This window comes from Hesperophylax consimilis, chromosome 18 (assembly GCF_061612785.1).
Source record: "Hesperophylax consimilis isolate HC1 chromosome 18, BYU_Hcon_1.0, whole genome shotgun sequence".
NCBI classification, from domain to species: domain Eukaryota; kingdom Metazoa; phylum Arthropoda; class Insecta; order Trichoptera; family Limnephilidae; genus Hesperophylax; species Hesperophylax consimilis.
Genome location: NC_142853.1, coordinates 21,585,416 through 21,605,566, shown reverse-complemented (window position 1 = coordinate 21,605,566; position 20,151 = coordinate 21,585,416). Strand labels below are relative to the sequence as shown.

At 36.8% G+C, this 20,151-nt stretch overlaps 1 protein-coding gene across 3 annotated transcripts in view; it reads left to right on the top strand.

Annotated features, from left to right (window-relative positions):
• Positions 1 to 19,319, top strand: part of LOC149415498 (interference hedgehog-like) — a 103,770-nt gene extending 84,451 nt beyond the window's left edge. For 2 of the 3 annotated variants that reach the window (XM_089642679.1, XM_089642678.1), the window contains 11 exons: positions 2,513 to 2,696; positions 3,945 to 4,179; positions 4,761 to 4,891; positions 5,910 to 6,012; positions 6,572 to 6,702; positions 7,721 to 7,821; positions 8,910 to 9,072; positions 10,618 to 10,855; positions 13,317 to 13,499; positions 14,061 to 14,191; positions 14,986 to 19,319. In XM_089642679.1, coding sequence (XP_089498805.1) covers positions 2,513 to 2,696; positions 3,945 to 4,179; positions 4,761 to 4,891; positions 5,910 to 6,012; positions 6,572 to 6,702; positions 7,721 to 7,821; positions 8,910 to 9,072; positions 10,618 to 10,855; positions 13,317 to 13,499; positions 14,061 to 14,191; positions 14,986 to 15,153 — 1,768 coding nt within the window. In that variant the 3' untranslated portion in view covers positions 15,154 to 19,319. Of the gene's footprint in view, positions 1 to 2,512; positions 2,697 to 3,944; positions 4,180 to 4,760; positions 4,892 to 5,909; positions 6,013 to 6,571; positions 6,703 to 7,720; positions 7,822 to 8,909; positions 9,073 to 10,617; positions 10,856 to 13,316; positions 13,500 to 14,060; positions 14,197 to 14,985 lie in introns of all 3 variants that reach the window. The other variant, XM_089642680.1, reaches the window with a different exon arrangement.
• Positions 19,320 to 20,151: the final 832 nt, after the last annotated feature.

Here is a 20,151-nt window from a genome sequence, read left to right as displayed (position 1 = left end):
CAATGGTACTAGCAAGGTAGCTTTGAAATAGCCTTGTTGTCGTTGATCGACACGTATTGCTTCATGAAAAGTCCAGGTAACACCCTTTGCAACTGTTGTATTTCGAGCAGAATTTACGTTGCTTGTACTTGAATTCGGATGTACTGAAATACTTGTCTCGTCATCTTCGCTCGAAGAAGAAGAACCCGATTCAGACGATGCTGAAAAAAAATCCATTATTAGTGATCAACAGACGCAAAGGGGTGTAGGTACTCAATATATTTAAACTTAAAATTATTTTCCAAATAAATATAAGCAATAATTATTAGCCAGAAACACCCATACAAATTGAAAAAATCTTCCGAGAAGAAATAATAACCGCCGACGCGTCGCGACGGTACTCACACCCTCCTGATTTCCGGTCAGGTGATCGATCCATTGAGCTACGCCGGCCTATCTCCTGTCCCGTCAAATTATTCAATATGTATTAGAAATATTTCGTTCAACAACTATTGCTTATTTTATTATTTCACCTAAGAACAACATACTTTATTATAGTAGGGAAGGCAATTTTACTTGCTAAATTCCCCACTAGATAGCGTCGCGACAAATTATGTCTACATTTTATTGGTGAATACTTAGAATTGTCAAATATTATTATTTTTCGTCGTCGGCAGTTATTATATCTTCTCGGAAGATTTTTTCAATTTGTATGGGTGTTTCTGGCTAATAATTATTGCTTATAATAATTTGTAATCCTTTGTGATATGCATAAAAACCTTGTCTTATAAACATTAATAAAGTTTATCAGTTAAAAAATAATAAAAATATTTTTAATACACACACACCCAGGCACAGACACACAGGCAAGCACGCGCCCACACACACAGACACGCAAATACATACGCATACATACCCATACAAGTCAAACTTAGCAAAGTTAATTTATGTTGTGCCTGTCAAAAAAAAATTGTCAATCACGTAAATAATGGAAACGAACAAGCAACCTCCAAGTACTATTTTTTCTATGGGAATATACTAGGCTTACTATAAACGTAAGCCTATGAATAAAATAAGAAAGTTTGTACTTACAATGTTCTTCATTTGTATTTGCTTCCACTAAATTGTCATTTTCGGTTTCAGCAATTAGAACTCCAACGGGCACGGTTGATATTTTTTTGTCAATTTCCCAATATACCCTTGCATAATTGTTTTCTAACTTTTTTACAGTGCCCCAACAATAACTAATGTCGTAATTATCACCAAAATGTTTGCGACTCCATGTGTTTAGGCCATCATTTTCGTCGAAATACGTGGCTTTGACGCGAACGCGGACCCCACGTCTTATACTCGCCGCCATTTTGGCCAGACTGATCGCAGAAATACGATTCAAAAACTCGCTGAATCAGAAAGAGACGCACTATGCAATGCAGTTAACGGCATCCTGCTAGCAGGCCTACAAAGCCGCATATAAACAAAAAACTTACGTCCTACCGGTAGTACGTAAAGTCCTGCTGGCAGGACGCTGGACGTTCTATCATTAAACAATATTACTAGTACTACCGACTTCAGAATCGATGACTACCTGCAAATAAATACACACATTGGCGTTATTTATAATATTCACTACGCATTGCAATACAGGGTTTTAAGGGTCGCACTTGACTTCAACCAGTGATTCCTTACATTATTTGGTGTAAAAAATTTAAATGAAATTTTGTAATCCGATGATATTTTCCGACTTATTTTATTAAAAAAATTATTTTTTTTCAAAACCAAGAAATTTTTTTTTTAATAAAATAAGCCGGAAAATATCATTGGATAACAAAATTTCATTTAAATTTTTTACTCCAAATAATGTTAGAAATCACTGGTTAAAATAAGTCAAGTAAGTCCCTTAATACCCTATACAATATATATTAACATTTTATATTCATTTAACAATGAAAATATAAACTGAATACTTTGGCATATTATGTACATAAAAAATAACTAACAAAATGACTGATGAATGAAATTGAATGAAAGTCCCCTAAATACACAAGCCTAGCTTTATTATGGTGGTACATCTGATGTATAAAATTATGTGAAATAATTACTATATTTCTGTAAATTATATAACATTTTTTAATTTTATTTTTTTTATTTACCTTCCTCTTCTGGACCCATAGAACTGCCTCTGATACAGAAATACACATAAATACAAGGGCAATCGAATATGTAATCATATAATCATACAAAATAATTTTTTTCAAATCTGTTGATGATCACATTCTAATTGTGTACCCTTCATTTGCAAAATTTAAGTTCGGGGATTGCCGCAAATAGATTACATATTAATAATGTGCGATAGCCGAGCAGATAAGGTTAACGGGGACTGTTCAAATTACAAAAATTCATAAACGCACGGATCATAAATTTGATTGTTAAAATGTGATGGCGTTTGAAACACCCCAGCTATGTAATTGAAAGTAGAAACACTCATTTATATAACAATTAAATAGAAAATATTAATTGTTTAATACAATTCTAGGTTTACGGATGACATGGCTGAAGAAGTCCAAGGAGTTGCGGGCTCCTCCGTGGTGCTGGGCTGTGGGGCCCTCGGCCGGCCCGCGCCCCGCCTGGGCTGGGTGCGCCGGGGCTCTTCCCTCCCGGCCCGGGCCAACCCCAAGGGGGCCCTGCTGCACATCACTGACCTGCACCCGGAAGATGAGGTGAGATATACCGACTTGTCTATTCTATATATGGTAACAAATTATTATAAACAATAATTATTAGCGGAAACATCCATATAAATAGAAAAAAAAATGATTGTGACCGTCAACTTTTGAATATAACCGTTCAAACTAACGCTGACACTGAAGCAAACACAAACGAAAATAATAAGTAAGGATCCTAATGGGTTTCCAAGGTGTTTGTGCGCAAAACAGTCCCATCTGCTCCTGACCGCCTGGAGCTAATGAGACTATAGCATCCTCAATTGTGGTATGTAGTGAAGTTGAAGGTAGTGGGGAAGCGATGGAGATGGTGACGAGGTAGGTGGGGAAGTACCAAGTAGTCAGATCTGATCACCAAAAATATAATAACATTTCGATTCTGAACGGTCTTTTACCAGTCTGATACTAAAAGTATCTACCACAAAAAATATATATATTACACCACTCAATTACGGAGACTATCAGTAGCGTAGGACGTTGACAGAATCTAGCCGTTATTTCAATTCAGTGCTAACGTAGTCCCACTGGCTGTGGACAGTTTCATCTTTAACTCTTTGCACGCGGCCGTATCAACTGTTGTTACGGCAAAAAGTCTATACTCGCACGCGGCTGTATCAACAGTTGATACGGAAACTTTGAATGCCGATATTCCAGCGGTCTTTCGTCATAAATGTATTTCTTGCTCACTTGGACATTTGTAGAACTATCACGATGCTGACATCTACAAGAATTTCTTAAAAATAAAATTTTATTTCATAAAAAAAGATCGATAATCAAGTGCGCCACTTCGCGCCTTTTAGTCCTTTAGTTTACATTTTTGTCAACGGATGGCGTTAGTACTAGTATGTCATTCACAACTTTTCATAACTAAAAATGATAAGTGATCATGGTGTCCCACTTGTGTCTATCACCGCAGTGGCCTAAGTACACACACGCCGAGTGAATGGCGGGACCACATTCAAAAGATGCGGTACGTCTTTGTATGAAATTTTATGTTTTTGTTTTTATAAACATCTAAGAGTGTTGACACACGAGGATTTGTTTTCATATTGTGGAGAATAATCTGTTCTGTCTATATAGTCCAATAAATCATGCCAGAATGCTATAATTTGACATTTAATTGCGTGCATAGGCATTTGAAAATATGTACCGCGTACGGCTATAGATAAAACGGAGCAAATTAACGCGTTCAAAAGGTTAATGGGACAATTGCAATGTAAATTATTTATTCCACTCGTTTTTCAGGGTATCTACACCTGCGAAGCCAAGAACAACTTTGGCACGGCCACGCGTGCCATCCGCCTGGTGGTGCTGTCAGCGCCCTCACTGCAGGTGGCTGACGGCGGCGGTGACATCACGGCCCCAGAAGGGGGTGCAGTCCTTCTGCCCTGCGGCCACGCCCGCGGACGTCCTACCCCCGTCATTAGCTGGATGATCAACGGGGAGGACGTCACCTCCAACTCCAGTGTCAGGATCAAGGGTGCGTATACTAAAAAATAATAATATGAATTTATAAATAATCTTCTCAGTGCTGACCTTTTCAAAGCAATCTGTTACAGTATAGTCTCTGTAATCCAAACATCCGAATGATGGGGTAGGTACGTAGAAAACACAAAGAAGAAAAAGTCTGTCTTTAGCTGTTATGTAATAATATTTTCACGAATAATGCATTGACTCCAGTAAACATATATAAACACATATTTTTGAAAAAAAAATAATTTTTTTTTGAAGTTGTATATTTATTGTACCGGTTTCATCTTGGCACGTTCCAGAGTGGTAGATACTCTCAGTATCCCTCTGGTAATGCCTTTAGCCGTGTATGGTGACCAGATCTGAGTAGTCAGGTTCTGTTCACCCTTATTACTGCAAATTGCATTGCACAGCGTATATCTATACACCAAATGCAAGACTTCCATTGGTTCCGCCACTTTGAAAGTTTGTGCAGTTTGGTAGTATCTCGGCTTATGCCATATCTCCCCTTGTTTTGTGATTAAAAGCTATTCTTTGCAACGTGCTGTAAGAGAATTATGATCAATAATAGTTTATTTGTTAACTTTACAGATTCTGAACTGGAGATCAACCCTGTAGAGAAGCGCCATGCTGGAGTGGTGCAATGTTTTGCTGCCAATTCTCTCGGGAGCGCCACAACTGTTAGACTTTTGTTAGTTATACCAAAGCAGCACGTTTCACAGGTTAGCTACCAACCAAAGGGATTATTTAACTTAACCCCTGTTGAATATTATATTTCTTTAGACACTGTCAGAAATTCGGCGAATTGGTGTGTATTTCCTGCAATAAAATTCAAATAAATGGAATATTTCTGAAGGTATCCAAAAACTAAAAACTCTTTTTGAAAGGCTTTATTAGAAATTACGATAATATTTTTAAATTCAAATTTTGAACATAAACATAAAAGTTTTAAAATAGGCTCACTTTATGTTTTTTCGTCTAAATGGCTTATTACAAAAAAAACAACACTTGTTTTATTAGACAAATGTATTAAAAACATTATGTTTTCACCTCACTTTTTTGGTCGTTTCATTTTTCAAAAATAATGAATAAAAAATTCACAAAGTTTCATAAGTTCTTCTAAAATTGTGGTTGAAACCTTTGGTTTCATAGGGATGTACATTTTAATTTTTCTGTGGTTAACTTCTAGACTTGAATAGAAAGCGTGTTGTTTTCTCTTTCTTACCGTTTAGATAACATTTGTCACCATGACGTTAAAGGAGACAATGATATCTACGAGACCCACGTCAGCTGTTCCCAAAAGCTTACAGATTGAGTTTACGGGTACATAATAGCTGTTCGTTCCCAAAATCTAACATGATACATATTACTATCTCACTTACACTACCTGACATTGTTTATTCCATTCCATTTAATTTTGAAATTGTACTGAGAAAGTGAATTTTCGAATTGTCCTGACTTTTGGATGAAGAAACAAGCGCACATCGCATTTCTTGTGTTTTGTTTTATTCTTTGTATGATTATTCGAAATTTCAAATTCAAAAAACTGTCCAGAATAAAGCAAGCCACCAATGAGTGGTAGCGATCTACTTTCAGTACCTAGCAAAATATACATAACTATCATCATTTTTCCTACATTACTTCTTTCACTTCGCCCTGTTCCCCAATGTTGGTGTTGCCATGGACTGGCTTTGGGCAGGACCTTTGTTAGTTTTTAAAGTATTAACATTTGTCCTACAGATGGGAGAAAATGGTCAAGGGCTAGGAGAGCTGGGAGCCCTGAGGCCTGGTAGTGCTGGACCCAATGACAGGAGGCATCCCAGACCTAAAGGACATCATAAAGGTACTTACATAATATGTATATATATTTATATCAGCCATTACAACTTTGTACAAATGTACATAACAAATTGATTTAAAATTTTGTTTTTGAGTAAATTGTGTCTGAAATAGGTTTTTTGTTGCTGTCAAGTTTTAAATTTAAGACTATTAAAAAAAAATTATGATGTCACATTTGTCGAAATCATGTTAAACAATGTTATTTGATGATGTTGCATTCGATAATGTAGCATTTGACAACGCCACATTTACCGACGTCACATTGACGAAGTTATATTTGACGATGTCGCATTTGGCGATGTCGCATTTGACAATGTCACAATTACCTATTTCACATTTACCGACCTCACATTTACCGACCTCACATTTACCGACCTCACATTTACCTACATCACATTTACCGACCTCACATTTACCGACCTCACATTTACCGACCTCACATTTACCGACCTCACATTTACCGACGTTATATTTGATGAAGTCACATTTGACGATGTAACAAATCGGCAATCAGCGTAATTAAATTTTTTTTTTGTCTTTTACCACTTGATGTCTGATTGCAGTGATGATCCCCCCGTCGCGGCCCAACGTGACTCGCCTGACGGACGAGAGCGTAATGGTGCGCTGGTCGGTTGAGCACAACACTGGCCTATCCATTGAGTTCTTCAAGGTGCAGCATCGGGACCTCAGTCAGGTACCAGAACAAATATTGAAATACAAAATAACTTACCTAACCTAACCTGTTATTTTATCATGTTAGGTTTTGTTACTGTTCTGTTTAATCCGGTGCAAAAATTTGCCTCACAAGCTCAAGCCAAAAGGTCTTATGAAAATTGGCGAGTTTGATGATATCCTCGAACCTAAGTTCCTATCTTGTAAAGTTCACAGTCGTACAGACAGACTAACATACTCCATTGGAGAATATGTTATTTAAGGCGATGCACTACGTCATGTTATATTTTAAATTGAGCCGCTATCAATAACACCCCTTACGTAGATGGCGATAAGGTTTAAATTCCCGCTTAACACCATCCGCCTGTTTTGATTTATGCAAGAAAAAAACTTGCCCAAAAAGTGCCTTTTATTTTATTTTGTGGATGTTCAGGCATAAATATTTAATTTTTTTTTCGATCATTTTATAAGTAACTTAATTTTCCACATTATACAATAAAATCATAACCGAAAATGGTTTCGTAAGTAGGAGATTTTGAACTTTAAAGCAGTTTTCATAGGCCTGTAGCGGTACGCCACTACTTCATTTGAATGGAATTCCAGAAGTTTCGATATTTTCCAAACAAGATTCTTGGATGTTCTTTTATTATTTTTCATTTTTGTTTGGCAAATTATACATAGCAACCAAATTGTTCTAGAAGCTTTAACTTATAAAAGCGGCAGCGTGAAGGAACTCGCTAGTATTCCGTCTCCAAACCGCCAGTCTAGTTGACCTAAATATCGCTAGCATTTTATTGTGAATAATAAACTAGATTTTTATGTTGTACACTAAGATAACCACAGGCCTATACATTTTTTTCTGGGCTTATAAAAAGACTTATATAAAAAATACTCGATTATTTGAAAGGCCAATATGTATTCTACTCGCAGTATTTAATTAAAGCATCTGAAACATATCTAGGTGACCAAATTTTCAAACCAATAACACATGATTTTGCATTACTACGTATGGCATCGCCTTAAAGAATTTAGTTTGACAGGGTTCCGGAGGCAGATCTCGGTGGCAGACAAGCAACCAGGATATAGCGCCGCATGTTCGATCTTACGAAGTCAACAACCTGCTGCCTGACCACTATTATAAGTAAGTACAACAAAAAAAATAATATTAACCCCTGGAGCCTGTATATTTTGCAATCCCTTATGCAAACTGTCAACATGCAGATTGCGCGGGAAATATTTTCACATTACATTCGATTCCAGATAAATTTGCTATTATTTTAACGTACTTGAAAATAAAATACTGTTTTTGAAAGCAGATGAACGACTCTTTCGGATTTTAGTATTACAAACAAAACCACACAAAAACAAAAATATAATATGGATCATATGCGATGCAAACACCAGTTACCTACTAATTTAATAACTTAATCCTTTCTAATATGTACCTATTATTTTACTGTGTTTTTATTATTAGTATGCTAAACAAACATCAGTTATTTTTATGTTTTATCTATTTTAGTTTTTTTTATTCTTTTAACTCTCTTTTTTTTTTCTTTTCTGTTTTTTTTTATTCAAAATATGTTTGCTAATTTGTCCAAATTTTGACTGTCCTAAAACAGGAATTCCTCCTAGTTGGACAGTAAAAACATTTAACAAATGTACAATATGTATATCCTATGCTAAATAAATAAATAAAAAAAATAAAAAAATTGACATGCTTTAAAAATATAAAATTTTGAACACAAATATAGTTTTTTAAATCGCTTACCGTGTAAACTGTTATTGTCACTTTATACAAAACTAAAAAACATATTTCATTACTATTTAAAAAGTTATTGTCACGTCACTTTTTTTTCGTTTTATACAAAAATATTTATTAAAAAATTGCAAACCTTGACAAATATCCTTCAAATGCTAAAAGTTGTTTTAATTTTTCAGGAATATCCATGGCAATCTTTTGAATGAAAATACAAAGCATGGTGTTCTCTCTTTCTAACACTGTTTAAATCATATATCTCACCATAATGCAAAATGAGATATCATGACTTTTATGAGTCCTGGGAGTCCTGAGTCAGGCTGGAAGAAATCTCCCAAAAAGACACTACGGGTGATTGACATCTGGGAGAAAAATGTTGCAAAATTACTCTAGGGGTTAAAATTTTTTTAACAGGATAGTAAAAATAAATAAAAATTTAAACTAACAAAGTTCTTGTTGCATCTCCTCCCCAGGTTTAGAATAGCAGCAGCTTACAGTAACAATGACAACAAGCTGGGCCCCAATTCCAGCCGCTTCCATCTGCAGCGGGGCGCAGGTCTCGCCAGGGCCCCGCCGGCGCCCCTCCTCACCAGGGCAGAGCCCCTCGCTGCCACGGAGATACAGCTACACTGGGAGGTAGGAACACATACATTTTGAATGGGTTGATGCCATAATATTCCAACTGGCGCCAAGCAGCTGTGATCCTTGTGCGGTATTCACAATAGTAGTGCATCGAGATAAAATGTTGTTGGAAATAAATAATTATAAGCAATAATTAGTCATCCGAAATACTAATACAAATTGAAAATATCTCCCGAGTAAAAATAAATGCCGCCAACGGGAATTGAACCCGTGCCTTCTGATGTCCGGTCAGGTGCTCTGTATCCACTGAGCTATGTCGGCTTATTTCCAACCCGCCAAATGATTCAATATGTACTACAGTAGAACCCCGTTAATTGGAACCCCGATAATTCGAAAAAACGCGTAATTCGAAATTTTCGCCAAAAAAATTTCCGCAGAAAATTTATTTCATACAAAATTTTTTTTAATTCGAAATTCGTTAATTCGTAATTCGAAATTTATTTTTGTCCGCGCACAAAAATTTGTTCGTGTAATTCGAAAAAATTTGATTTTTGCGAAAATAAATCATAATATTTCGTAAATCGTAAAATAAAAGGCCGGCCACGCCGGAAAACTACCGCGAAATCTCGATTTACGCGGAAATATATCGTATTTTTACGAATATCTCAATTCAAAGGGTAGGTCGCGACCGAAATCGGCAGCGAAATCTCGATTTACGCGTAAATATATAGCATTTTTACGAATTTTTGAATTTAAAGGGCCCGCCGCTACGGTAATAAAGAAATAATTGGTATTAACACGAATTTACAGCTAAAATACCATCCAGATTTGAAAAGGCGGCCGAGAAAATCGATTTTCGGCGTATTTTTTTTTTTTTTTTTTCATAAAATTTCGAATTACGTGGGAATTCGTTAATTCGAAATTTGATTTTTGATGTCCCGTGGATTTCGAATTAACGAGGTTCTACTGTAGTACCTCAATCAACAATTACTGCTTATTATATTTTTTCACCTGTAAACAATCAACTTTATTTTTGTAGGAAAGGCTTTTGTTAGTGCTAAATTTCTCACTAGATGGCGTCGAGACATATGATATCTTCATTTATTGGTGAAATATTTTTGACTTGCCAAATATTATTATTTTTAAATGATAAACTAACGTTTATAAGACAAGATTTTATGCATAGCATAATAATAATACTTGGATGACTTGTATAGCGCCGTTTTTGTGCAAAAACACCTCAAGGGCGCTGTGATAACCTTATTTTATGCATAACCTTGTCTTATAAACCTTAGTTTATCATTTAAAAATAATAAGTCATTGGAAATAATCAACACCCAACACTATCATCAAACAATTACATCAACCGTTGGATATATATAAACGATACTGCATTAGTAGAACCCCGTTAATTCTAAATCCATAAGAACTAAAAACCAAACTTGGAATTAATGAATTCCCACGCAATTTGGAATTTTATGAAAAAATTTAAAAATTGATTTTCACGGCCGACCTTAAGTAGGTAATTGAAATAAGTTCGTAATGATACAAATAAATACATGTATTATTCTATTATAATTATATCACCGCTAATTCCAGGTCCCACCCGCCAACGCAAGTGGCAGTGGCAAGGAGACGGCCATCGACGGCTTCTACGTGTACTACCGCCTGGCGTCGAGCGCCGGCGAATACATGAAGGCGGCGGTGGAGGGCGGGGACGCGCGCTCGCTGGTGCTGCGGCACCTCGCCCCCGGCAGCCTCTACGAGATCAAGTTGCAGAGCTTCACGCCGGCAGCCGCCAGCGATTTCTCTGCCATCATCACACAGAAGACCTTGAGTGAGTTTCCTAATGCAAATGCCAAATGTTTCATCAAACGCCTACAACTGTACCTATATATATCCTTTTCCACATCTCCTTGCCTATCTGTAGTGTTTTGGTGTTTGGTTGCCGACTGATATACCTATATATAAATAAATACAGTGGTACCTCGACATACGAGTGCCCCAACATACAAGTTTTTCCAGATACGAGCCGGCGAGCGAGTGATTTTTTGCTTTGAGTTACGAGCGAAATTCGAGATACGAGTTTGGTTTAGTGAGATAAAGGAGATTTAGGAATGTGGGAGAGAGTTTCACAGTTCGTGGAAAAGAAACACCCAGAAAAAGTTGCAACAGGTCGTGCATCTGATCTTTTTAATGACACTTGCCTAACTCATTTCCGGAACATTCTGAGAGGGAGGAAGAAACAAACCTCCTTGGATATGTTTTTTTCTAAACGGCCTACAGGTGAAAGCGAGAAAAATGTAGCGAAAAAGGCAAAGACCAGTAAGGATATCTAATTTATTTATTTACATTCTCTTTTTTGTTATTGTACAATAAATATTTGTCATTTATAAATACGTTTTTATTATTCAAAACCACGTAACAAAAATAACTGGGGTGACATTTTGGGGGTTGGAAGGGATTAATGGTAATCTAATTGTTTTGTATGGGGAAATCTGCATCGATATACGAGTAATTCAAGATACGAGCAAGGTTGCGGAACGAATTAAACTCGTATGTCGAGGTACCACTGTACTCTGATAATAATATATTAATAAGTGCAAACTGAATGGTAGTTAAAAATGTAAGAGACATTTGAATACGCTTACAGCCCTTTTATGCTTTTATCAGAGACATACGGTCACCTTCAATAGACTATCTCCGACCCATGTTCATTAAACTTTCCTACTCATTCAGCCTCACAATATAATCCAATCGCCTCCCCAATGACGACGACCTACGTGGTTGAGTTGGCTACAAATCATGAGGTCGCAGGTTCGAATCCTGATGTGCACAAGTAAATTTCATTGGTGTTTTTAAATATGTAATATATACATAGTATATTTGCTGCATGTTGAGTGGTAGATACTTTCAGTATTGCCCTAAGGCCCTAAGACCATCATTCATGATAAAAAAATTGCACCGCTGCCAGTAAATTATCCAATTATTAATTATTATTGCTTGAAATGACTTGCTTAGTGACCAGAATAGAGAGGTACTTTCCCACCTTCCTCTTACCCATCTCCTTCAGCTTCATTATACGAGGTTTGTTCTAAAGAAAAGGTGAATTTTGAATTTTCGCAGGCTGTGTACATTCGATTATCGACTTTTTTTTTGTTATGTTGGTACACATAATTATGTTTATCATATGTTAGTATTATCAGCCATTTTGGATTAGTGGTTTGTTTTTGACAACTGGAAAGGTTAGTCACGTTTTTGTGTGTTCTTCGATTTTGTACTTTTGAAAAAAACGGATCAAAGAATATGTATTAAATTTTGCGTTAAAAATGGAATAAAGTGCTCCAACGCACTTAAAATGTTGACTGTGGCATTCAGCAAGTCTACTTTGCCTCAAAAAAGTGTTTATAAGTGGTACAAACGCTTTACAGAAGGCTGACAAGATGTTAATGATGATGAGCGTCCTGGAGTTGCAACCACGTCAACAAACGAAGAAAACATCGAAACAGTGAAGAAAATGGTTTTGGAAAATCGTCGAATCACTATTAGGGAAGTTGCAGAGGATGTTGGCATATCAATCGGCTCATGCCATGCAATTTTCTCGGATGTTTTGGGCATGAAACGTGTGGCAGCGAAGTTTGTTTACGAAATTGTGGAAAAACAAATCATGGATTTTGCATCACGATAATGCACCAGCTCACACATCAATGCTTGTTCTTGATTATTTGGCCAAAAACAACAGCGTTATCATGCCTCAACCACCGTATTCACCAGATTTGGCTCCCTGCCACTTTTTCCTATTCCCGAAACTGAAGAGACCAATGAAACGAAAGCGTTTTGCCACAATTGATGAGATAAAGTCAGAATCGAAGAACGAGCTGATGGCCATACCGAAATGCGCATTCCAGAAGTGCTTTGAGGATTGGAAGAAGCGCTGGCATAAGTGCATTATATCTGAGGAGGATTACTTTGAAGGGGAGAAAATGGATATTGATGAATAAATAAATACAACTTTTCTTTTGAACAAACCTCGTATATCGCAATTCGGTCTCACTGGCTCCTGACGGTTCTTGTGCGACACTGAAAGTATCTACCACTATAACGTGTGCTGACCATGCGGGCATCTTTTGTTGTCACTCTGGCTCAAGTTGGTCCAATAACACTAAAATAAAACTATAAATAAGCTTATGTCCATCGGGAATTTGATTAGATAATGTACTCTAAAGTCTCTTCTTCTGTATGTAATGTGTTATGCTTTCTGTTCTAAGTAAATAATAACAATTGAATTGTCTTTCTAGAAGCTCCAGTGGTGGAGAAGGTGCTAGAGTCTGCGTCGTTTCCCTCGGGGACATCGGGCTCCAGCGGCGGTGAGGGCTCCGGGGATAGGGGACAGTTGTACCTCATTGGCGGGGGCTCTGCAGGCGTTGTGGTCCTGCTGGCTTCAGCCTTGATCGGTATTATTGTATGCAAGAAGAAGAAAGGTGACTATACTGATAACATCTAGAATCTGAATATTAGCACTTGCATCGTCTCATTGCGAGATTGATACATAATAGAGTTCAACCGTAGAATAAAGAAGAACACTAAAAATTCCTTCCGTAAAAATTTGAATGGAAACCAATGTCACCGCGGAACCGGTACTTTTTGGTTCTAGCCCAGTCAGTTCGCGCTCTGCCTGCCTTACTCTTGCCTGACATTGTATATCGCCATCTCATTTGAATTTCATAATGGTGCCGTGTTGCGCTTCCTTCTTTAGCCAACTTTTCTAAGCATAATAGTTCTTAAAACCACACTACTCACACTAATTATTTTACTGAAATACCGACCCTAAGAGGATTAAAGCTTGTAACACGGTATCACTTTTACCTTCATAAACATACACTTCACTTCTACACATCTGCCCTGATGATGTACACTGTAACGTTGGCCAAAGTTAGGAAAAAGCACAACTCGACATAAAAATCCAAAAATCAATCACAATAATAATTGTGACCGCGAAAATCTCTCATCTGATCTCATATCTGACTGTTTGTTGTTTTTAGGAGCTGCCCCAGACAAAGACAAGGGTGGACATGGCGAAGGGGGCGGTGTGGGGGAGCTGTCCAACGGCTTCCTACCCTCCTCGCCCCCCAAGCCCGCCATCACCATCACGGCCAACCCCCTGCATCCTGAGGTTAGGTCCGTTTCACTCTCTCTGCTATTTTACTCATCTATTAGTCTTAGAACCCACTGTCATGTCATCTGTTACAACATCCACTCCTTCTCTTTGAAACCCACTTCCATACTACCTTTACCTACCTACCTATCATCTCATCTTTTAGGTATTTTTCCACCTTCCTCAATGCCCTGGTTCAACTGGCTCCAGAAGGTTGGTTGTGCGGTATTCACATAAAAAAATACCCACACTCATGTTGTTCAAATTCACTGTCACCTTAAGAAAACTGTTGTAAATGGTTCTTCCAAAATAGTAATGCGGTCTTCACAACAAAACTCTTGCAATTGGGAATGAGTGTAGGACAGTCTAATACATAATGTCCTTTCTCTCTTAGCTCTCAAAGTCTCTCTCTGTTGGTAGATACCTAACTGAAGGCTCACCTCGCGTTTCAACTGGAGGGGCAAACCTATACACTAGAGACATCTCTTGGGAGAACTATATAATATACTCTATGAGCTACTACCACTAGAGCCATCTATGCTAAGTTGCTCGAACTATTGCAAAACCCTCTCTTCTCCCAAACCCATTTGTATTCTCCTAGAAATATACTCTCATTTTATAGAACCACTATTTTATACTATTTTCTCACTGACGCCCAATTGTTGATCCTTTTTCTTTCTTCGCCATGAAATATTTTATTTTGTTTTTCTTAGTTTACTACTAATTTTATTTTCCAGTGCTTCTCAATTATTCATTCATTTTGCCGTTTTCTTTCTGTTTTAAATTATAATGTTTATTTTTCATTTGCACAGGGAGAAAATGTAGATATGGAGATGTCGTACATCTCTGCTCAAAACAACAATTGCTCATCGCGATCACCGCGCTCATCCTCGGAAATGGTGGTTGCCAATTCCTGCAGAGACGAACTCCGCAAACAGAGTCCACTGTCCTCCACGCCTACTAGAGAAAACTACGTCTGATAATGATAAACTACCGAGTAATACTTACAAGTAAAACCAGTGATAAGTGAATATTAGTTTGGGGGGCGTTTGTTAAAGCATGGACAAAGCATGTTATTAATTAATTGTGCTTTCTGGAATATATGTTTCGTTTTACGCTAAAAATAAACAGCCTTCACAACGAAACGGATGGGGATTACATACTCAACTGCATGTCGGAAGTTGCTGTTGACCTGTTGCTGCAAGTGAGGTTCATCGGCAGCTATCCCCGTTCGCGGATATCGCATATGTGACCCATGAAGTTACGCTAAAACACTATCAAAATGTGCAACGTGATGCAATAGATTTTGTTGAAATGGCTAACACTGTACAGATTAAAAGTGTATTGATATCAATTTATTTTGTTCTTAAGAAAACTGTTGGTCGAGGAGTTGTGATATCGATAGATAAGTTTTACTCGTCGACATTTGATTGATTCATCAATAGACTGAGTGACTGGAGGTCGATTTGTTGTGAACTGTACTGTGTTGTGTACCCGATTGTTCGCACACCTTTATAACATGTGAAGGAGAACCTGAAGGAGTGGTGGGTCGCTATTTCAAGGTTTTAAATAGTCAGATCTATTGTTAGTATTTAATTCAGGTATTCGTTTTATGAAAAGCAATGGATCCCTAAACAACCTATTGTCTCTGTTAGGATGTGACGATGTGGATTGTTTCGTGATAGCATCTTAAATCCGTCCTTTGATTGATGCTATGCTAATTGACTACTTTATTAGTGTGATCTCAGATTACGCTGGTTCCTAGACTGATTAAGATACTTAAATTCTTGCTTACAACTTGGTACAAACAACTTTATTTGCAAGTGACTTGCTTACGTGTCAACTTGTGGAAAATAACTTCTTTTGTAAGTTGACATTGACTTGCTCATGTGAAAAACAACTTTATATGTAAGTTGACTTGTTATTGTCTTGCTTATGTGTTGACTTATCTATTTATGGAAAACAACTTGGTGGCAATTTGACTTTTTCAAGCCACTATAAAATCAAGTTAGTCATAGGTTCAGGAGAGTTGATTGTTCTGGTGTTTTTTTGAACTGCCAACCTTGAAAACCCTGAATTTTCATATCATCTGGAATTAGTAAGGAATATATTAATGTATTTTTAAGGATATCAGGTACATTTGATATAATTTTATCCCATTGGGACACAGTCAAAAATAATACCTTTAGCGATTTTTCAAAATAAAAAAGTACACACTACCTATATAACACAAATCGATGGAAAATAGGAAACCTTAATCGTAATTGACATCCCTCGGCAATTTTGAACAAGGGAAAACCTGCTGAGAAATATCTTGAATTACTGGAAAATTTAAAATGTTAATTTTAACCTTTTCTACACATCAAAAATATGTATTATTCTGTCATGCACTGGGCTCTTATTTGCCAATTTAATTTACGGCTTTAATAATGATCACACATGGATTTAAAAAATACATCCCTAAAGTCTTCAGATGTAAATAAATATTTGGAAAATCAATGGGACCCGATAAATCGTCAAAGCTTATCTTCGTAGTGTAAGGTACAGCGACCATGTTAATATTTCAAGGACATCAAATTTACATTTACATGCATATAAAACTTCAACCGTGATGCGGATATCGCACTCGACTGGACAATCGATCGATCTGATGGCGATCGTCTCCTCTTAAAAATCTTATGAAGCGCGCCTGCTTGTAAAGAAAGACTCTTCAAACTGATTCAATTTACAATCTTCAAAGTAGCGATGAGTCATGACTTATTTTATTAAGAGCGGGAGCTATGGCACCAGGTATATGAACCAGAGCGTATGAGCAATGAGAATATTCTGATACGGCTCCCCCGATATGACTCATGGCTCCCAGCGTATGATTGTATGACTCTTGGTACAGGTACGCTTACTCATACTATGAGTGAAAAAATATGCTGGGTAGTTAGTAGGTGTAAGTAAATACATATGTCCGAGTCCAGATGTTGGACTGTCGGACGCCTTTCACGTCTATGAGTATGTAATAACTGATAAAAAAGAGCAACCGTTCAATTTAGCCGTGGTATGATTTACCGGAATACGGCTCATCAAAAAGAGGAAAGCTCAAAGCAGCTCGCTCATGAACGACTCATCCCTACTTCAAAGCTTTTTCTATCATTAGTTGGGATAAGCATTAAAGATGCATCTTGCATGATGTCAATAAAGTGAAGATTTGAGATATTTTTTAGAAATATAAGTTTAACCGCCCTCAAGTAGGTATGTTTTATACCCAAAATGCCGGAGAAACTTTGGCGCGCCCTTGTACAGGGCATGTATAGTGCATTACGTGGTTAAGGCGATGCCATACGTAGTAATGTAAAATCATGTGTTTTTGGTTTGAAAATTTGGTCGCCTAGAAATGTTTCAGATGCTTTAATTAAATACTGCGAGTAGAATACATCTTGGCCTTTGAAATAATCGAGTATTTTTTAGATAAGTCTTTTTATAAGCCCAGAAAAAATAATGTATAAGGCCTATGAAAACTGCTTTAAAGTTCAAAATCTCCTACTTACGAACCCATTTTCGATTATGATTTTATTGTATAGTGTGGCAAATTAAGTTATTTATAAAATGATCAAAAAAAAATTAAATATTTATGTCTGAACATCCACAAAATAAAACAAAAGGCACTTTGTGGCCATGTTTTTTTTTCTTGCATAAATCAAATCAAAACAGGTGGATGAGGGTTGTTATTGATAGCGGCTCAATTTAAAATATTGCACAACGTAGTGCATCGCCTTAAGAGTTAAATTTCATAAATCAATCTCATATTTGGACATTTGTATAGCTAACTTCAGTTAGCAGAGCTCAGAGACAGAATGGTTGTTGCAATTTGGTCATAAATGAAGCACTTGTAAATTGCTTACAAGTTAACTTAATGATAATCGACTTCTTGAAACTTTCTGCTAATGAAATAGAGATAATTTTTATAGACTTACTGCATCTATCTTACTGGCACTTGCAAATGTGTTTTTGATTAATTTTGCTTGCTTGTAAGTTACTATTATTTGTACATATTCACTTGTAGAATACTTGCTTGCTAATTTCTCACATAGATTGACTCAGGCCTGTCTTATGGTAAGTCTCGTGACCTGTATACGTACTTAATATTGTGTTTTAAATATAAGGCTTGATTATGATTGATTTTTTTAACATTTTCAATAATGTCTTAAAGAAACATTTTTCATAAAGGTTGAATATATTTTAGAAATAAGAAATAATGCTTTAACAACTCTCCACACTAGCAAAACAAAATCTTCTAAATTTAATGTGCAATCTAAGTTATAAATTGCAAAAAATCTGAAGTCCATCTCTAAGGGCCCGTTCCCACTTCCGTTTTCAAATCGGAGGCGTGTCCCGTTTTAAAAACGGATGGCCAATGGTCCTGTTCACACTACCGTTTTAAAAACGGACCATACTCTACGAAAAAAAATAATTGTCGATTCAACAAAAACATGTTATTTGCTCATTCTTCAGTAATGGTGCGCAATGAACGACGATGAAGCTCTTGTTGTCATGTTGTACTTATTAAAAAGAAGGAAAAAAGTGAAAAGAAAATTTTGGGTACACCCAATCATAGCCGAATAATTTTCTGTAGGAATTTTCCAAGTGTTAATTGGTGAGTTGAGAAGTGATGAACTAAAGTTCTTTAATTATTTTAGAATAATAATGATTGGATTATTTATATAGCGCCGTTTTCACCATGAAAAATCACCTCAAGGGCGCTTAATGGCTTAAGAGAATGTCTATCACTTCCTTTAAACATCTACTGGAATGAGTTTCAGAGAACTTAACATATCAAAATACAAAATTGAGAAAGTGCATTTGTCCTGAAGAAAGGCTATCGATATTTTAAAGTAAGAAAACAATAACAACTCAAATATTTTTTATTATGTGTTTATTAAAATAATAAGCTCTTCCGTGCATCTCATTAAAGCTTTAAAATTTAAAAAAGTAAACTTAAAAAAATAAAAATTTTGATGTAAAAAAGTTGTGTACACCAAGTGTTTTGTTTTTATTTGGTTAAAGATAAAATATTACCATACTCTTTCTTCGACCAGTGGTATTAAATTTTCGGGATTTATTTCCTTATCCATTATTGTAGTTTTGATTTATTTACAAGCACGCAGCGTGCCTGCTTCCTTGGGACAGGGAGCGGGCGGGGAGGGGTCGGGGTTTGGCGGGGACTCTGCCGGAACGACTGGACGACAAGTGTGAACAGCTCCATACAACACTATGAGCGAGCGTGTTCCGACACGATTTGAAAACGGACGCGCTGCGTAGGCGAGCCATCCGACAAAAAATGTCGGATCCGTTTTCAAATCGTGTCGGACAAGTGTGAACAGCTCCATACATCCACTACAGCCACTAGGGCATCCGTTTTTAAAACGGGACCCGCCTCCGATTTGAAAACGGAAGTGGGAACGGGCCCTAACTCGGACACAAATACACTTTTCTATTGATTTCCATGTTTTAATTTACAAATTATCAAAGATAGCAAACACTTTGTGGCTTCACATTATATAAATGCCAACTAATTTTAGTTTGTTTTAAACCACTTTATTGAGCTATTATGGGTCAACCGATTTCAGTTGCACTCAACCTTCTTCAGGATAATGGAAATATAAACTAAATTAAATACAGAGGACAAAAACAAGGTACACAAAAGAAAAAGAGAAAGCATGTGCGAGAGGGGGACAGCATTAAAGACAGGCAGGTGGAGGGGTAGGGGAAGGGTGGGGGTTTCGTAGGGACGATGGAAACAACTTTAAAATTGGACTGTCGGTTAATTCCACCAGCCTGTCTTTGATGCTCTCTCCCTCTCGCACATACTTTCTCTTGTCCTTTTGTTTGTGCAATCGAAACCAGTCGGCCTATATTACTCAATAAAGTGGTTTAAAATAAAGTAACTTTTTTTTTCATTTTAATTTGTAATTTAAGTTCGCTAAATA